The sequence below is a fragment of the Alosa pseudoharengus genome, unplaced genomic scaffold (genome assembly GCF_046254945.1).
Source record: "Alosa pseudoharengus isolate Yale_2024_CS ecotype anadromous, Long Island Sound unplaced genomic scaffold, YU_APseudo_1.1 YU_APseudo_1.1_scf_11, whole genome shotgun sequence".
Taxonomy (NCBI): Eukaryota; Metazoa; Chordata; class Actinopteri; order Clupeiformes; family Clupeidae; genus Alosa; species Alosa pseudoharengus.
Window position 1 is genome coordinate 10,711,775 of NW_027468576.1, and position 19,811 is coordinate 10,731,585.

At 44.5% G+C, this 19,811-nt stretch overlaps 2 protein-coding genes across 5 annotated transcripts; one reads left to right on the top strand and one right to left on the bottom strand.

Moving 5' to 3' along the window:
- Window positions 1-314: 314 nt before the first annotated feature.
- Window positions 315-7,014, top strand: dnttip2 (deoxynucleotidyltransferase, terminal, interacting protein 2). Its single transcript, XM_076277987.1, has 7 exons — window positions 315-445; window positions 989-3,318; window positions 3,625-3,763; window positions 3,922-4,017; window positions 5,345-5,509; window positions 6,189-6,298; window positions 6,580-7,014. Exons 1-7 carry the CDS (start codon window positions 368-370, stop codon window positions 6,671-6,673), a joined length of 3,012 nt encoding a protein of 1,003 aa, XP_076134102.1. The 5' UTR covers window positions 315-367; the 3' UTR covers window positions 6,674-7,014.
- Window positions 5,501-19,739, bottom strand: spata6 (spermatogenesis associated 6). 4 transcript variants are annotated; one of them, XM_076277991.1, is made up of 13 exons: window positions 19,630-19,739; window positions 17,255-17,392; window positions 17,080-17,128; window positions 16,952-16,993; window positions 16,668-16,792; window positions 16,381-16,464; window positions 13,096-13,362; window positions 11,957-12,080; window positions 11,702-11,748; window positions 11,372-11,538; window positions 8,813-8,912; window positions 7,883-7,980; window positions 5,501-7,461 (listed from the first exon to the last, which is right to left on the bottom strand). In XM_076277991.1, the coding sequence occupies exons 1-13, from the start codon at window positions 19,675-19,677 to the stop codon at window positions 7,302-7,304; spliced, it is 1,449 nt and encodes a 482-aa protein (XP_076134106.1). In that variant the 5' UTR covers window positions 19,678-19,739; the 3' UTR covers window positions 5,501-7,301. The 4 variants fall into 4 exon arrangements, 3 of the variants coding, with proteins under 3 accessions (XP_076134106.1, XP_076134104.1, XP_076134103.1); XM_076277989.1 differs by having other exon boundaries at window positions 11,972-12,080; window positions 16,351-16,464; XM_076277988.1 differs by having other exon boundaries at window positions 16,351-16,464.
- Between the last annotated feature and the right edge of the window lie 72 nt (window positions 19,740-19,811).

Below are 19,811 nucleotides of genomic sequence, written 5' to 3' on the forward strand. Positions count from 1 at the left end.
ACGCATCCCATTAACTTTAAATGGGCTCACGTGATCCGTCGCGTCGCGTTTTTCCCGCCGCTCGCGTTGAGGAGTTCAGCTGTTGCTGCACCGACAGACGGCACCGGCCAATCAAGCCAATCTACGGACGGCACCAACCAATCACATTACGGTTTTACTTCAAGTTATTTGCATAGCTACCGTCGCGAACACTCACTGGCATGCGTTGACGGAACGCAGCTGTGTGTGGGAGCCGTATGAAAGAAGCTTACGATCGTATTCGGTTTTCGACTAGTTGCGTCTGAAATTTGAAAACGACGAGTAGCCCTATGCGAAGAGCTCGTGGAGCACACGTGTGCAGACAGGAAGTGGAGCATGCTGTGTCAAGATGGTGGCCACCAGAAGAGGGGTACGCGTGGTGGAATCACCAACTAAAACAAACCGGGAAGATTCGTCCAGTGCATCGGTGTGTACACACTTTTATATATTGCTAGGATGCCTAAGGTTATTGATCTTTAATTGCATGTATTTTGCGAAATGTACTGCTGCTTAATGTTACCAAACTTCACTTTGGCTAACAGCTAACGATAACGTAAGCTAGTGAAAAGTTACTCCTGTCGGCGAGGCGGTAGCTTTTTACTGAAATATAACGTTATGTGGAAAATATTGTAGGTGTTTATGTTTGCACAAATAAACCTGTATGTATCCAGTGCTGTCGTGTTATATTTATCACTGGATCCTTCTGATGTCAACATCGTAGCTTGCTATAACTCTAGTGCGAACCACCACCGCGTTTAACGTAGCACATTCTGATTTTCAATCTCTTTCCCCACCTTTTGTGTCTTGATGTTCCACCTTTTATGTTCTTTTTTGTCAAATTTGAGACTTGTATAGTTCTCTTCGAGCTGTGAGGCGTTTTGTTAGGACATCTCACAACTGCATACTAATATTATGACAACGCAATGTGGAAGTAGCTGGCTCATTTACTGAAGTTTGCATATCTTTACAGGACACGGCAACATCCACTAGAAGGACTCGGAGAGTGACAGTTCAACATGAGGCTCAACCCGTGTTAGAGAGTAAAAGTGATGCCCAGAAGGCTGAAGGTGAGGTGATCAGTACTGCCACCACACAAGAAGATAAACCCACAGAGGAAGCCGTTGCATGTGCGGAAAACCAACCTGATGACATCCACGATGCTGACGTGTCCGATTCGGAGTCGTGCTGCTCAGTGGTCTCCGATGCTCAAGCGCCAAGCACCAGGTCGACCAGGAAGAGAGGTCTACTGTCCAAAAACCCCACTAGCGGCACAGAAGGAGTGTCTGAAGTGGAGTCCTGTGTGTCTGCCACTCCCCGCAGATCCACCCGGGCCCAGAAGAAAAAGGTTCCTTTTGGCTGTGATGGAGTGGAGCACTCTGAGGCGGAGTCTTGCAGCTCGGTGACCTCTCTGAGCAAACGCACACTAACTAGAAGCCAGAGGAAGACCGGGGCTCCTCAGTCGGCCTCCCACACCGAAGACACGGAACACTCAGAGCACGACTCCTATGATCTCCGCAAGTCCACGCTTCGTAAAAACACTAGGGGCCGAAGGACGAAGCCTGTCGAGCCAGTGCCCATCGACCTCGAGGATAGCGGAGACGTATCCTCCTCGTCCGTGTCCAGGAGAACGCCGGCACGCCGAGCCAAAGCCGCTCCCTCCAGTGAAGCCCGCTCCCAGCAAGTCTCTGAGGACAACGAGTCTGGACCGAGCGCAAAGAGAGCCACTCGCAGTCGAGCCAAACATACGGCGGTCAGAGGCGCGTCGGACTCCGAGTCGGACTTAACCGGGTACAGTTCCCTGGGAAGCCCCTGCTCCGTGTTGGGGAGGAGCACGCCCTGCAGCAGCCGCACGGGGTCGGCTAGCAGTAACCGCGCTGTGCCGGTATCCAGGGTAACCAGGTCTCTCCGCAGCGACGCTGCTCATGCGGCTTCCCCGCTGCCGGCTGAGGGCCAGACACCAAGCCAAAGGTTCGCTTCTCTCTCTGATGCCATGGAAACAGCGGAAGAGATGGAGGTGGATGGGCATGAGGTGACCGTCATAGTGACCGGTGAGGAGGGAGAAGCCTCTCTGCTGGCAGAGGTGGGTGAGGAAGACAAAACTCTCGTCACAATGGAGGAAGAAGACGCGGACGCTAGGGGAGTCAATGTGGTTGACCCGGCAGTGCTTGACGCCACGGAGAACGCTCACACAGTTACGCCATCAGTGGTCGTAACAGAGTCGGCTTGTCCAGGTGCTGAGATAGCAGAGGAGACGAGTCCTACTGCAGAGGAACATTCTGGAAAAGCAGCCTTGAAAGGCAGCGTGACTGTGTCCGAGGAAGCTGAATCTAGTGTTGGCAGTGTAAGCATAGTGACCCCACGTGTTGATCGTGCATCTGTAACTGTGTCTGAAGTAGCTGAAGCAGACTCTACTGAGGAAGTTGGTGAAGGTGACAAACTCCTGACTGCTGCAGATGAGCAGGTCCGTTGTGGCCAGACTGTCAAAGTGACTGCATCTGATTCCACAGCCGAATTGGAGAGCATCACAGTCAAAGTAACAGAGGAAATCACAGAAACTGCCACAGAGCTTGATGTCCCTTGTGAGCAAACTGTGAAAGTTACTCTATGCGATGCCTCTGAGTCGAAAGAAGAGAGGATAGATGATGCGTCAGCACAACCTGGCTCGCATTCTCAAGGTGCAGAGGAAAATGACCAGGAACCCACTGGGCCGGACACCAGCAGTCTGAAGTCTGTTAAAGTAACTGAAGTTGAGTCCGGCCAAGACTCAGATGACCAGCCAATGGAGGTAGATGATGCCAGTGATCACGCAAAGGTCAGTGAAAGTGTCGCAGATGTTCAGGTGTCAGTTGCCCAAGATGGCGACGATCAGCCATCAGGAAGTGGGGCGTCTCAGAAGCCTGCCGCTGTAAGCTTGCTGGACAGCAGTGATGACGAGGACGATGATGACGGCAGCGACATGTGTAGCCTCAATGAGGAGCCCGCTGGAGCGCATGAGGCTTCTGAAAGTGAGGAAGACGAAGACGGCGCCACGGAGGAGACTCTCACGGTCACGGTAAAGCCCAGAGCCAAGGTCCAGACCTTCCCTGGTGACGGACTATTTGTCATTGACACTCAGCCTGGGCTTCAGTCCTCTCGGGCGTTCTACACTGTGGCGAGACCGAGTGAGGAGGAGCAGGACGAAGGCGGGACGACGGGAGAGGCCCGGGGCGAAGATGAAGAAGACGAAGAGTTTGTGGACGAGGAAGAAGATGAGGAGGATGAAGATGCCAAAATCCTGTTCACATGCAAGAACCCTGCATTGTAAGTCTTTAAAGGGGTTTATAGGGTTTTCAGCGCATGCTAGAATATCATAAGAAAAACTAATTTTAACAAAAAAAACCTTGCAGACTTAACAAAAGCATCCCAGGAAATGTTATAAAACAATTGAAAAGTGTATGGTACGGCTCATTTAATGTCTTTCTCTATATTCTCAGATTGTTTTTGTCTTGATATGCCCTTTTACTTTGATGAAACGTTCCCTTTTTTTACTAACTTACAGACTGCCTCAAAGATTCAAAGATTTTCACCCAAATCCTCCCCCTTTCTTTGTCTGACAATCTCTCATAGGAAAGAGTTATCCTGCTTTATCGATCCGGGCCTGAAAATGAAGGAGCTCGGGGGGTTATACATCAATTTCGATGGCAGGAAATCAAAGAAAGTCTCCAGCAGCCTAAAAACACTGAAAGACCAGAAGCACCTAGATGAGGTTAATTGATTTTGATAATGATTAATGGCTTTGATGAGTCTGTTGTTTACAAGAAGTTTAGAAGATGGAATAGTTTTATACTTTATATTGTTATCGAGTCAGGACCCACACACCTCTCAACGTCTCAGGTTGCTAAATTGCTTTTGTATTCCTTTCAGCTGATGAAGAAGAGTGTTGTTGGTCCCAGTTTTGAGAAGAAAGACTCCATACCTCCGTACAAAGAATCTCGTAATGCCACAAAGCTGAAGCGGAGGGTAAGTTTGATAAATGTCTCCACACAACTCAGCCTTCTGTTTACAGGAAACTATTGCCCACAGAAACGCACACAACTGTTGTTTGATTTGCATTTATTTGCATTTGCATCTATAGTAGATGATGTGGTAGAAAGGTATGTACAATCAGGGGCGTTGCAAGCGTGAAGGTTTTGGGTGTGTTTTGCTAAAACACGATTCTATACCCCCCACTTTTTGTCACAAAAATGTAGAAATGCAGGGGAGGTGCGCGCCCCAAGCCACTTGTTGTTTCTGTGTAGACAGGCCCTTGGTTATACTTGACACGCAACTGCGTTCTGGTCTCTGAGCATATGCTTGCAGGCCTCCTCGACAAGAGGATTACTAGCCCGCAGAGCCGCAAAGTTAAATTAAAATAATATAATTTAACTTATACCTGCTGATAACGGGCTAGAAGCAACAATATTTAAAACAACAGACGACGTGGATTCCTGTAACTATCCATGGAAACAGCATAGCCTAATAATGGTCTTTGAATTTACATTAATAAAGCTGGTATGCAACGCAATTTATTTATATTCCCTTTGCATACGTTTGCAAACATGGTTAGACTTTGAATTTGTTTTTTCAGTTCTGTCATCATTCTGTGTCTTTTACATTTACTTAATAGATATTATAGTTAGGCCTATGCATTAATAGCCCAGTGATACCTTGAATTTCCCCTGGGGATCAATAAAGTATCTATCTATCTATCTATCTAATTAAGCTGTTGTCTGTTAGGCAACTTATTGTAGCCTAACAGAGGTAACCTATATCATAGCAAATAGCCTATTGCAGTAACAGCTTTAAAAACATCCACTTGTCTCACTGGAGTGAACGCAGACCATGGGCTTGCACAAATAAATTAATTAGTGAGATGATCTGCATCTCCGTTCACCTAAAGCTATGGTTGTGCTAACCCAATTTTTTAAAAAGCTTGATACGCCTTTGCGTACAATAGTCAGATTTTGGAGCTGTATGATCTAAGGGAATTGACCTTGTTGGCACCTTAATGTTGTTTTGATTTTTTTTTTAGTGCACTCCTGAATGTCTGAATGTTTGTTTATCACACATATAGAGGAATACCTTGATTGTATCACGTGTGGACATATTTTTTTGTTTTTGTTTGCACGTCAAAACGATAAAAAGTAGTACATTTAAATGAACGGATAGAACTTTACACCTCAGTGTCCCCAGATCCCAATATACATCCCTATTCTGGACACTTAGAGCGCAGACTTTGAGGTCCTCTATCTAGGATGTTGTGCTATTTCTGTTATTTGATTGTTTTGTGATTGTGCTCTATGCTAAGATGGAACGTGAGAAGACCACTGGTGAAGGCTGGTTCAACATGAAGGCCCCAGAAATGACTGAGGAACTGAAGAACGACCTGAAGGCCATCCAGATGCGATCCGCCATGGACCCAAAGCGCTTCTACAAGAAGAATGACCGAGAAGGCTTTTCCAAATACTTGCAGGTAGGATGGCTTTCCAGCCACACCATTTTAATATGGTTACTGAAACAGGTTTCGTGTACATAAATACTAGCAAAACATCAAGTATCAAAACAAAAATGTAACATTTTTTAATTAAAATGCAGTTTGTAGTCATTCATCCCAAGCAATACTTAATCATGTATGTATTCAAGTATGGCAAATGGTATGGCAAAACAGGCGTGACTTAAATAGTTATATTGTCTCCTTAGAATTATAAGGTTCTTTTATCTGACATTTTAACAACTGACGACTTAGAAAGGTGTGGTGCAGTGTATCTTGTAGTTGTATGCATTTTTAGACATAATATCTTAAGAGGTTTGTTCTGCTTATCAGTATAACTCTATGGAATTCTAAAACTGTGATGCTCAATATCTCAGAACTACTCAGATCGTCCCATTGGAATTGTACGGTTCTATGTTGTGTTTTGTGTAAAGTCTATCTAATTTGGCAAAATGGACTGCATTTCTAGTGTTTTACTCCTCCAAGCACTCAAAGTGCTTTACAGAGGAATGCCTCACATTCACCCATTCTCTCTCACACTCACACACAGCAGAGGCCACCATGCAAGGCACCAACCTGCACATTGGGAGCAGTTTCGGGTTCGATTACTATTGTCTGCCATTTTCAGGGGCTCATGCAAATACTCATGTTTCTCTCACAGGTTGGCACCGTGGTGGACAGTCCCCTGGACTTCTACCATTCCCGCATTCCCAAGAAAGAGAGGAAGAGGACCATTGTTGAAGAGCTACTGGCAGATGCTGAGTTCAGAAGGTACGGTACTGACCATAGACTGCTCTCTATATACTGTCTATATAGTACTGACAGCACACGTTGTTGTACACTGATAAAGCTATTCTATTCTATATTGGAATAGAATAAAAAAAACACATACTGCCTATAACATCTTTAGAGCCCTTTTAGTCCGCTCAGTGCTGTAAATGAAGCACTCACACAAGCCTGAAGACTAGCCACAAACTGAGAAGTAAAATAAATATGATTCACTATCCTTATTGTGCATGCTAATACTCTTTTGAATTGTTTTGTTTTCAAAGCTACAACAAGAAGAAATTCCAGGAGATCATGTCTGACAAGGCTGCTCTACTGGCTGGCAAGAAACACAGGAAAAAGAAGTTCAAGTCAAAATAGGGAATAAAAACAGAGGAAAGTGAAATAAACATCTGTGTGGTCATTTCAGAATGTCGTTTCGTAAAGAGATTCATTTCTTTTGTTTTCAATCAGGGATCCAGATGTAAATGCATGGAGACCACATACATTTTAAAAGTAGATTTGTATGTATACACAACATGAATTTGTAAATATTTTAGTTTTCAAGCATCACAAGAATTGCAGTGATGCATTTATTTTTGTCAATACTTTTCTATCAGGCTGTGCCACAACCACACATGATCAAGGGGAAAAACAACACTTGTTATACAATTAACTTAATATTCCTTTTTCAGTCACAATAAATGCAGTATTATAAGATCCATGATTTGTTTTCATTGTTTTTATAAAACCATAAAGGGGCCTTGAAGGGGTGAATCCAGCACCTCAATATATGACATATACAAAATATGTAATTTCCATATCATAATCCCTTTCATGACAGCTTGTATCTGGATTGGGCTTTCTCTAATTTCAAGTGTAAAAGCTACCTGGTAGGAATGATGCATAATGCACTTTTGAAAATGGGTAGCAACTGCATGCCCATCTGTGTCGGTGCGTCCTTCAACAGTGATCTTAATACGTTGATTTATGGTGCCAGGCCGTGTCCTCAGCTAGTGTCGGAGAGGTTTCTGTAGAGGTTCTTGTAGATTCGGCCCAAGCTCTCCTCGAACACGGCTCTGTGGGGTCTCCCCGTGTAGGCGGCCGCTCTGGAGCTCCAGTAATGTCCGTTGTCTAAGTGAACAGATGTTTCCGCTGCCGATGCGGTGCTGCAAGACAGATGGAGGCTAGTTAAGCATTTCATACGCACATTCAAACTGGATACATCCCTAATCATTATGAAGGGTCGTGCGAGGGTTCTCACTTTTTCCCAGTTAATACGATTTTTCAAAGTCTGTTATGCGTAGATGTAGATACTTCTGGCAACATCAGAGGGCCACTAAGCTGTAATACATCTATGCAAGTTGTTGCCACTAGGGGGCGCTTACGCACCACAGATATGCTTTCAAGCGCGGGGTGTTGAGTTCAGTCTCGCACTTCTTGTTGGAAGGGCATGAGCGCGGTGGAAGGTTATCAGTGGTGGGATCTTATGTAAGTTTGGCTCTGTGAGGTGGTGTGTCTGTGTTGTGCTTGGCCCCTGGCTGTGTTTAGACCCATGTGGAGCGAGCGCAGAGAACACACACTGCAGACCTGTCCTGGAGACGCTGTCTGTCACGGGAGAGCGCTGGCCCACGGCAGGGAGCGCGGCCGCCGCTGTCAACATCCTCGTCTTCATCTTCATCTCCATCCTGCCAAACGTGTTCCCACAGGCACGTTGGAAGATGAATATGATTGTCAGAAAATAAATCAGCTACAATAGCTATACTGCAACTCATTTCATTTCAACATGACTTGAAAATAGCGTATAGGATAGAATAACAACACGTGTAATTAATTATAGGACATGCATGCTGTTGGTTGATAAATAATCTTAACCAAATCCCCCTCCTCTCTCGTTTCCCTGTGTGGAGTGGATTACACTTTTGTATCCTTAAGCTTTCAGGGGTTTCAGCCGCGGTGAGCCTGGCACCCTGCTGCGTTTCAATGGCACCTTCTTCTCCGTCTTTGTGCAGGCCAAGATGAGCTTATAAACGGCAGCTTTTTGACAGCGCTACCCAGCCCGGCTACACCCACCTCCTCAAAAGACACCTGCCCCCCCCCCCCCAAGAATGGATTGCTGCAGCTTTGGAGCAATTAGTGAGGTTTTTAATTGGGGGAGGAGGGGGTATTCATTACGTTATTCAAGCAGCAGAGGATGCGAGGTGATGTTTTTTTTTCTTTCGGTACACCTGCCAGCTCTCAATCCCCTCTAACTTGACAGTGGATTTAAAATGAAAGGACAGGAGACACACACACACACACACACAGCGATGATTCAGCGAAGGCCTACTCAGACTACAATGAGTCTGATGCAGTTCCTCGAGCCCTCATCTGTCACCTTATGAAAATGAACTTCTCAAACTGTCGTCAAACTGATATTCTCATCTCAGAGGTCTTGTCTGCGTATTGATTAGTGTGCGATGTGCAGTAGTTTCCCTGTCCTGGGAGGAAATGTCAGGCGGCAGGTAGTTAGGTACGCACAAAGGTGAGCCTGCAGCTTGTGTTTCGGCCCCTGAGGATCCTCTCCACCCGTCTGTGAATCTCTTCCCAGCGACAGGGACTTGAGGGGTCCTGCTTAAACCTGGGAAAGACAGACACACGGCCTGCATTAGCATACAGGAGCAAAACTACCATATACCTTCAATTCAAATCACTTCATCCATGTGGGATAAAACGATAAGTTACACAACATCTGCAACAGTGGTTGGTAAGGGTGACGGCGGGTATTTGTGTGTGAGAAATACACAGATCATGAAGTCCCCAGTTTGGCCACTAGTCGGTGCTGTGTCACCAACAATGACATGGTGTGTGAGAGGAAAGAGAAGACAGCTCTCCAAGACTGCAAACAGCATAGATGATCATATTGCACATAACTACACAAACATCAAGTCTGCAAAGATGCAGCTGCCATCTTAGCATAATCCATGCTCCGTGTCTACTCACTGTCAACTCTTCATATAGACTGTTTGAAATCCACATCTAAGTATAAGTATAGTATAAGTATATATACTTTTTTGATCCCGTGAGGGAAATTTGGTCTCTGTATTTAACCCAATCGGTGAATTAGTGAAACACACTCAGCACACAGTGAACACACAGTGAGGTGAAGCACACACTAATCCCAGCGCAGTGAGCTGCCTGCTTCAACGGCGGCGCTTGGGGAGCAGTGAGGGGTTAGGTGCCTTGCTCAAGGGCACTTCAGCCGCGGCCCACTGGTCGGGGCTCGAACCGGCAACCCTCCGGTTACAAGTCCAGAGTGCTAACCAGTGGGCCACGGCTGCCCTATTTTGTACCACTCATTTTTGCATGATCAAAAATTGGCCTAGTAATAATTTACAATGACAGACCTAAAATTAGGTTTTCATGTTGAAATTTCAAAGAAAATTTCCAGAGGAACAACAACCGCAACCACAAGCAATTCATTTTGGGAGAAAAGTTCCATGTGTTCTGTCCCACCGGGTGCTGGAGGCGCTTCAGATCATAGCTAAGGGCCAGGCGAACAGCACATGAGTCACTGGACTGAATCTGTGGGAGACCGACTCCGCACAGTGCCCCTTCTCCTGGGCCTCCATCAAACACTTCCCCTGAACGTGCCTCTCTCCTGATTGTCCGAATCTGCAGCGGCAGCCCAAATCTCCTGCCCCCTGACTGCTGTCATGCTTTCAATCGGTAGGAGAGGCCCCTCATATTTCCCACTATTTACCCCACAGTTTAAAATTGTCTATTGATTTTAATGTTCATTCCTGAGCTTCAAAGAAAGAGAGAGAAGGGGGGGGAAAAGTCAAGGTGTGGGGACAAATAAACAAACGTTTGCCAGTTTAGCTCACAGCTGCTCAGATCAATGACCGAGGTCTCAGAATTTATTAAATTGTGTGTCAGGGTCAAATGCATTCAATCTTGCTGGAACATAATCAATACTATTTCCTCCCTGTTTTCCCTGGGATTTCCCCCCACGTTCTTTTAAGTAATGAACAAACATGACAAGACATCAGATCCTGTAATTTGAAGGGGAGCGAGTGAATTCATCTCCGCTGTCACCGGTAATCATCCCGAGGATTTGGAGGACGCTGCCGTGTTTCATTTGGCCGCTCCTCTCCTGAGATCCATATTTTGTCAATTTCGCATAAATGGGATTTCTGACGGGAAAATCTGTACGCGCCTCGCCCGGTTTGTCGATGCCGCAAATATAAATAATTTTGTTCCAAGGATGACATATTCTGCACAGATTCAAATGTGAAATCTATTTCTTTTAGCAGGCTATTAAAAGCCCAGCTACAGACCCAGCCAATATGACTTCACTCTGACCATCTCTGCTCCGGACATGGGGCACATAACCCACACAGGGATTAGTATGGCCCTCATTCTGAGGGGATCAATCTGTATGATCAATAACGACTTCTGATGCGTAAACAAACGCCACACAGTACAAACAAATCCAAGCAAAGGTCTTTTGCAAAGGTGGCAAAGCACAGCAAAAAAAAAGAAGAAGAAAATACATTTGCCCCTGAAAACTTTTTTCCTGTTGTAATGCAGGTCTTGGCTGTGTTTGCTGAATTTAGTGTTTTGGGAGTGGTGTTCATTGGTGTGCTCTTTGGTAGGACTGTAATATGATTTCCAGACAGGGCGACCTCACCATCACCCCCAGCCACTCCCCACCAAATACAACATCACAAAAGTTCAACAACTCTATCACACTGCCCCAATGAAAATACCCTACTCTACTCTTTTAGGGGTGTAGGAAAATACTGACACATGTAAGTACTGCAATATTTTTTTTTTGTAAAACACGATCATTCTAGTCATTATAGTTAACTTGCAAATATTTGTGACAGACAATAGTTCATTTTCAGTTGCGTTTAAACCCCCCACCGCTAGATAGCACTGTTGTAATCAGTCTTCAGCCATTTCACTCCCACTATTCTGATTATATACCTGTAAGTGCCTACAACCAAATCCCTGTATTATGATACAAGTCCAATCACCAAAGTCTTGCCAATACACAGCCCTATTAATCTATGTGAGGCAGCAGAAGGTCCGTACCTCTCTTTCAGCGAGGAGTGGCTGAGCCCTGGGCTCTGTGCTGCCCTGTGGCTGCTGGTCAGTAGTGGGGTGGAGTGGGCAGCCGGAGGTCTCCGGTGGACGGGGCTGCAGCTGGGTCTCTGCCTGGGAGGCCCGACTGGGGAAGGGGCGGATTTGAGAGAGCTTGCCTGCACGCAGACAGAGAGGTGTGGAAACTCTACTAATTCATTCAATGATTAAAATAATGAAAACTCAAAACGATCACGCTCAAATCAAATATTATGTTCATTCTTGCAAGTCTGTTTCAAGATGTGTGTGTGTGTGTGTGTATGTGTGTTAGTGATGACGTACCGATACTTTAGCTGGACTTGACCTTCTACTGGAGAGGTGTGAGGCATCTGAGGAGAAAAACATTCCAGAACAATCACAGCTGCTACTGTAACCTTAGAAACCTAATGGCATAAAGCATCCCCTTCATTTTCTATAAGGCAAAATATAGAAGTCCTCTTTTTTGTGTTCTGATTATATTAACACTTCCTTACAAGTAACGGGTGTTATCATTAGATGGTTGTTAACCTCAGCTTCAAACGGTGTGCTAGTACTTACAATGCTCTGGCCTACCTGCAGCGGAGTGAGTAGACCTATCGAGGATGGACCTCCAGGTGGACAAGGAGAGGGACGGTGAACACGACGAGGTCTCAAGCACTGAAGTACTCAGACTGCGGGGTACCTTCAAACATGAAGACAATCAGCAGCCGCTCCTCAATGATAAATACTTCCCCTTCTCTTCTGTTAGCTGGACAAGCAAAGCAGCCATTCTGATGCGGGTGTCATTGCCTCCTCTGCCCTGCACCCCATGTTAATTGCCTTGAGGGGGAGGTTAAATTGCAAGAGGAGGTTTGGGCACAGCTATGGCTCGTAGCGCAACTCCACTCAGGTGGGCCTGCTGGTCGTCCACCCAACTTCAATTAAAACTGCAGCCACTTCAATTAAACAGCAATATTATCACACTCGCTAATGAAACGAGCTATTTGCTTTTACATAAGTAAGTATGCGAACTTAAAACAAACACCGCTAATGCATTCAGTGGGCTAATCTTCCTCTGTGGGGAACTATTTGTTAATCATGGTTTGACTCTTAATTACCTAGGTTAATTGTAGCCTCCGGATTTACTTGAGAGAGAGAGAAAAAGAGAGAAAGAGAGAGAGAAAGAAAGAGAGAGAGAGAGAGAGAGAGAAAGCAAACCACGGCTCGTGTTTCTGAAAGGGCGAACATACAAGGAAATGCCATGGCGATACCACAGGCAAGCCCACGTCTTGCCTTTCATGACATGACAGCTTTGATATTTACACCGTGGGACTTGATGTTGTTTTATTGAACACTCCGACAGAAACAAGACCGTTGACTTTAAAGCAGCTAAGAGCCTCGACGGGTGATCCGCATTTCTCACCAGGCGAAGCACTTTAGGGGAGAAATATATCTTAATCAACACATAATCCAAAATGTGAAAGGAAAAAAAAAAACATGAAAAGCAAATAATGCTCTTAAACCAATTCAAGCATGTACTTCATAAAAAAAAAGGCTGCTTTTAAAAACGCACTAATCTGATTTAAAGTTTGACTATTTAGTCTAAGCTGACAAAAACACACAAAAAAGTAACATCTAACCCATTCGGAGCCCTGATAGGAATAAACAAGAGATTATTGAGAGCTGAAGTCGGCCACCTGTGGTTCCGCGCGACTCACCACGAAGGGGGGCTGTCGACACGTCTCCTTCCTGAAGGCGTGCGGCCCCAGCTGGAGGTGGCCAAGGCGCTGCCTGGCATCCTCCGACAGCTGGCACATCCTCCGGTGGGTGTAGGGCGAGAGCGCACGGGTCAGCGAGGCGACGGTGGGTCTGTCATAGCCGCTGGACGTCGGCGCGCCTGCACTGCCCGGCCCTTTCTTCCCCGCGGTGCCCGGGCTCCTCCTGACGCTGGCACTGGCAGGTTTAGCAGGGGATTTGCTGGAATTCTGAAATACACACACTCACACACACACACACACATACACACAAACACACACGCGACAAGTTAGAGCACAAAACTCCACACTATGAGGCAGCTGCTGGATGTAGAGCCAGACCTACTTCTATTCTGTTCCAGAACCGCCTGCTATCTGAGAGCTTGCAGCCCTGTTTGCATTATCTCTCCATGTATTATATTACTTCACACATATGGCATTAAAGCCTGAATAAAAGTTGAATGACCAGAGCTGCATCCACGAAAGTCGAACGAACGGAAAGAAATCTGGCCTTAAACAAAAACAACCACAGCATTAAGACAAGAGGTCACCAATCTCTTCTAGGCAGCAAAATGGCTTCAATAATTCTAATATGTGCTAACATGATTGTGCGACGCAATAACAGTGCTCCTGCAGGCGATGCCGGGGTAAATACGTTTTTAAAAATGTTAATTGCATTTGATGGCCAGTTTCAGACTAATACGGTAATGACATTACATGGATGTAAAAACAAAGACCATTTAAATGCTAATTGGAACAGCCTGGCATATTAACTCATTTTGAAGAGTGGAATAGATAAATCCTGATGGTGAATGTTATTTGAAGGGAACAGTTTAAATGAAATTAAACTAAGGAGGGTTTCTCTTTTATATTCTCCTCCTCCTTTATTCTTCCTCTCAATCTCCTTTTTATCCTTCTCTCTCTCTCCCTCCCTCTCTCTCTCTCTCTCTCCCTCTCTCTCAAACTCACTCTCTCTCTCTCTGTTTTAGTCAGAACACAAAGGAGCCTTTTCCAGCCATGAGTCTTGCTTGTCTGATGTGATTAGTAGGTCTGCTGGTATTGGTGACTGGTGATAAAGCGGGGTGTCCTTGAGACAACAAAGCCTGCGCTACAAGTAGCTTATTAAACCAGAAACACGAGCTGCTCAAATGCATGCAAATCACGCCGAGACGGCCCATTTACAAAGCGCGCCGTGTCAAGTCCAAACCAGAAGACTTTACAAAGAGGGACATGCACATAAATACTGACGGAATCGGGATGACAACAGTGAGACCAGACTAGACAGCAAAACGAGAAACTCAATAGAGGAGGAAGAGGATGTGAGTGAACGCGGCAGTGGAGACCATCTTAAGAAGGATGTGCTTTTGTGCTTTCAAAGCGACAAAGTTGATGGGATTTGTTTACTTCTCGATGTCTAGCTAACTAAAGGAGATGTGAATCACTGATATAAGAATGCTTCAGTATCTTATCTTATCTATTAGAATTACCACACATCAGGACAATTGCGTGGTGTCCATGCAATGCATTTGAATGATTGACGCACACACTCACACTCTGTGGAAACATACAGAATTCAAAATCAAAATAGCTCCTAGGCTAGTCAAACCTAGACTGTGCATCAGTCTTGGTTTGACTATACTTTCAGGTTTGAGGCTCCAATATCCAATAACTGTCTAGAGCTACAAACAGAAACCCCAATCTAGTCCTCTAATGATGCACATCTCGTTGGCCAGTCTTCCTGTCGGGGCAGGCAGGCAGTTTTGCCAACAATCTCCATTAAAAACAAATGGTCCTGACAAGACAACCAGGACAATGAGTCTCCATTTCACCACACTGAGCGAGCCTACAGTTTGGAGCAATGTCACAGTCCTCTCGGGCTTGTGCTGAGCCTTTTAAATTCCCCAGAAAATGGCATCTTAACAGGCTGTCATGCCGCTTGTCATGTTTCCTTTGGGAACAACCAAGCCATCAGGCAAGAAATTATTTCCACAAAAACCGAGAGCGGCCTTTACTGAACAAATCGTCTGATCTATTCTCCAAGTCAGAACTGTTTTGTTTGAAAAGTAAAGGGGGAAATTGTACAGATCTCCGATGTTCAAAATGGCTACTGAATTAGAAAGTCATCTGACAAAAACAATGTGTTTCTCTTATGCACACTCTTGATGGTTCTTGATGCACACAGGACAAACAAAGGCAGGATAACTCACTGCTGATACAACATATCAAGAGATAATCTGGTGCTGTAAAATTGCCTTCTGGAATGCATGTCTTTAGACCGCAGGGATGCCCATGACATAAAGGAACACAATGTAGAAGGTGATTACATTGACTGACAGATCCATTCTTTGGAGGACAAGAAACAAATTCTTTGTTGGTTTCCCCATGGTCACTTTGACAGAGATGGTTTTGTTATCAGCAAAACCATCCTCTTTGGTCTACTTTACATGCGAGAGAGAAAGACAGAGAGGGGGAGTGTAATAGTGTTATATTTTAATATGTGTACCCGTTTGCCACTGATATATCAAAATAATGTATTGTGTTTTTGTGAATTATTTTTTGTAACTTGTTACTGAGATTAAACTGGTAATTGACCAAAAACACCTAAGTCATTTGATTCCCTGGAGGCTTGCAAACTGATCAAAAATATTAATTTGTGTCAAATCTTCCAATGTTAAAAAATGTATTCACTAGAAGACGTGAATTAACTCTCAATACACATAAGATACTATACAAAGAGGTTGATGGAAACAAGATTATTCACAATTTCTTTTATGTGTTTCCATATACATAGACCTCTGAAGTTCACCTACAAAAAGGACCCAAACGCTGCCATCTTTACCCATATAAAGAGATCAGGGTACCATCTTTGCCCATATAGGGAGATTCGGATCACATTATATGGGCAAAGATGGCAGCTTTGGGTCGTGTTGGTAGGGAACTTCAGAGGTTTATTGCCCTGGCAACCTTGACCTTACTGGGAAGAATGGCTATATTTAAATCACAGAAGCTTGGCGGCCGGAAACACACACAGACAGAGAAATTTTCATGAATGCACTTCAAATCTGTTGAGTAGTTGAATGAAAACCCAGCTAGTGTGCGGCCCAAATCTCTACCTTGTTGCATGGTCAATGGTCTTGTCTGGTTATCATGCATTTGCTATTGATGACACCTGTTCAGGGAGCAGACAGCGTACTGATGACAAAGAGACGTCAGACATACCGCCAGAGGACACCGAGATGTCAGACATACCGAGGATGCAGCAGGCCGCCGATCTCTCGCCTCACATTCCTCTATGGTGGTGGTGGTGGAGAATTCCACTTTGGGTGAGATTCCCTGTGGAGTGCAAAGAAAGCCACTTTCAGAGAAAGAAGACAAATAAATAAACAAACAAATAAAAGAAGAGGGAGAGAGCAGATAACGTGTCCAGTGGATCAATGTGCCAAAACCGTCTTGTCCTTCAGGAAATGTATCAAAACAGAGTAAGCTTTTAAGATAAACCACAGATATGACCAGGCCTGACTTAGACAAAGACCCACGGGAAAGGTGATAGATTTCTTCATCAGGAGCTCTCTCTGTGGACAGGGGGATTTGGACAGGACGCACGGTCCAGGGTAGAGGAAGTCACGGGTGTTCTCCTCAAGAGTAGCCCAGATTTCCCCCTCTGCAGACAAACCCAATCACAGTTATATCACCTAGCCCCATCAGAAGGGCTTCACATCAGTGTTCTAAGAATAACTGCTATGTTCCAAATAAACGTCCACAACAATGAAAAAGTTGTACAATACTGAATGGCCTGGGTAGAGGCAACAGAATAACACACCTGGTGGTACCAGCTGAATTAGCTCAAAGAATGTTGTATCACCTAGAGAAGAAAAACCTGTGAGCTTTGTGACAACATGGAGTCACTCATAATTAAGAAACCAAAAGAGTCAACTAGAGATTACTTACATTCTAGGAGGTCAGCAATGCCACTGAGGTCAACTACATGGGAGAAAGACTAGCGAGGAGACAGAGGAGCGACAAACAAGTAAAGCTACGTGCTACATCAGAACTAGGTATATTTCAGAAGGGGAAGTCCTTACCCTGGAGGGGTAGGTTTGTGGTGTTGGTGAAGAGGACATACCTTGGTAAATACCATTTTTTTGTGGAACAAAAGAGGAAAGACGGCAGGAACGCAATGGGTCTTCTGAAACTGGTCCATGATGCGCACACTGAGGTATATGTCTTCCTGAGAGGGCAACATTACCCCAGGGCACGTGATCTGGGTAAATGTAAACAAAACAAAGCAGTCTAATACAGAGCTGGAGGGCACAAACAAACAACAACTGTAATCACCAGCACATTTGCACATTAGGGAGCCTTTGGCTGTGAATAAGTGTCGTGTGATATTTTCATGTCAACGGTGTATGGATGAAAGCTCAATCACTCAACATTCGTTCATTGGTGCTAATATCCAGTATTCCACGTCAGTAACGTTATGGAGACTGGATGGAAAATTGACCATACAATCAATGTCAAATAGCCTATGCAATGGCACAGAGCTACCTGTTGCAACCTATAAACTGTTTCGTGAAACTCAACTCAATGCCAACCAGGCTGCAAAAACAAACAAACAAACAAACAAACAACACTCAGGTTTTTAACCAGTGACGCACCCATTTACGCTACATCAGGAGTCTCAAACTCAAATGAGCTGGGGGCCACTTCTGCCAACGTCATCTGATTGGAGGGCCACGTCAGTGTTCAAGAATAATACAAAAAAAAAAGAGCGGCTATTTCTGAAAATGCAATGCCCCCCCCCCCCCCAATACTGTAACACAACTGCAAACAGAAAGTGCAAGTCTTTATCGCTTTAAAGACACCTGTGCTAGCAACCTTAGCTTATAATGCTAAAAAAATATTTATACATTAAAGCATAAAAACAGGTATGTGTGTGTTTCACACCAAACAAAAATATTTTCCTCTCATAACTTATTTAAACCTGCCAAAATGAGGCACCAGGGTTAAGAAAACAACACCATTGGATTTTTATATCACAATTTCAAAAGGCTATGGTTTGAAAGTGGTCAGAGATAAAGTCCTACTGTAAATGTAAAAATCCTTGAGTATAAACAAAAGTTTATGAAGGGGGTACATTTATCCATCTAATTTGCCACTGGATGGCAGGCACCTCAAATTATGCACCTAAGTAAATACTGTTTGTTGAACATATTTGAGCAGGTTTACTTTCTTTTTTGTAATATTACCCACATAACAAATTAACAGGAAAACAGTAGGCCTAAGATGTAAACCAACAATAGTAAACTATTACAATACTATCACCACAAACCATTATTATAGGCCTACAATAAAGTAGGCTAGTTTGGTCAAATCAGTTCCTATCTTGTAGTGACTTGTAGTTCTTCAGAGCCCTATTTTTACTACCCCTACTGTCTGTACCACGTCCATTACGGACACTATCATCACGATTAGCACTGCCACCTCCAGCTATGTTGAGCAGAGGGTAATAAGCATGGTATGCTTAGTGGACACCTTCGTAGGCCTATAGGCTACACGCAAAGACGCACCTCCTTTCACAGACGCACCGTGACTATCACTGTCAATAGACGATCGATCATATACTCTCCAAAAGGCAGATATTCTTCAGAATCTGAATAGGTGAATAACATAGCCTACCCAAGACTTCATCATACGTTAATTTTTTTTTCAACATTTGGTGTAAGCCTATTTCTGCTTCAATTTGTGCAAAACTAACGTTATATGGCCTGCATCGCTTCCGCGTCATTACAAACAAATGCACGTCTTCGTGTTTCTCGGCTTCTCGCGTGTATTCCAGTATTTCCTGAAAACTTTTTGCGCAGCGAATTTGGGCTTGAATCGAAGCTCTGGATGTCTAGCAACTAGTGGAGGAGAGTACAAATGAGATTTGTCACCGTACTTAGATCTATCGTAATTTAGGCAGTGCCGTTGTTTGTCGCAATTAAAATTACCCTCAAGGGCCGAATTACATTATTATTTTGACATTAGGTCGCGGGTCGGAATTAGGCCGCAAGTAGCCCGCGGACCGGGAGTTTGAGACCGCTGCGCTACATGATGTTAAATAACGGTAGTGCTAGATGCTCGGAAATCAATTAGCTAACATGCTAGCTTGTGACAGCTAACTGTTACAATGTTAAGTTACATTATGGTGGGTGGCGCTAGTTAGCAGAAGTTGTGCATACTGCTCTAACTAAACACTGCAACAAGTTATCATTTCCCAGCATGATCTAGGACAAAAGTAAACCACAGGTGGTCAAGCCTTGGGGCTACTTGTTCAACGTTAACTTTACATAAGGCTAACGTTAACGTACATCCGCTCTATCTATCTGTACTTAGCATCTATAGCTTCTAAATCTCTACTCGCAAGATAATATTAACGTTACAGCCATGAAGCTCTCGGCAATCACCAAGTTCTATAATCGATTTTCAGAATTCTTAACACACAGGTTTTTTACTTACAGCCTGAATCTCGAGTTCTACTGTGCATTTCAATCTTTTTTGAGGCATCCCGAATGCCGACTGTTTATTTGGCTACTTTAGGTGGAGTCACTCCACCCACGTTTCAAACTTCGTTGCCATAGTTGCAGCAGACGCTTACCGATGCATACCAGAGCTCTGACGCATACCATGTGATCACCTCT

Bases quoted from the DNA above. Each gene is read 5' to 3' on its own strand.
- spata6 (XM_076277988.1), bottom strand. From the start codon at position 19,677: ATGCCTCAAAAAAGATTGAAATGCACAGTAGAACTCGAGATTCAGGCT. The intron at 12,081-13,095 runs GTGAGTCGCGCG...TCATGTTTGAAG, and splicing joins GTCGACAGCCCCCCTTCGTG to GTACCCCGCAGTCTGAGTAC. The intron at 8,913-11,371 runs GTACGGACCTTC...TGTCTTTCCCAG, and splicing joins CACTCCTCGCTGAAAGAGAG to GTTTAAGCAGGACCCCTCAA.
- dnttip2 (XM_076277987.1), top strand. From the start codon at position 368: ATGGTGGCCACCAGAAGAGGGGTACGCGTGGTGGAATCACCAACTAAA. The intron at 446-988 runs GTGTGTACACAC...ATATCTTTACAG, and splicing joins AAGATTCGTCCAGTGCATCG to GACACGGCAACATCCACTAG. The intron at 6,299-6,579 runs GTACGGTACTGA...TTGTTTTCAAAG, and splicing joins GCAGATGCTGAGTTCAGAAG to CTACAACAAGAAGAAATTCC.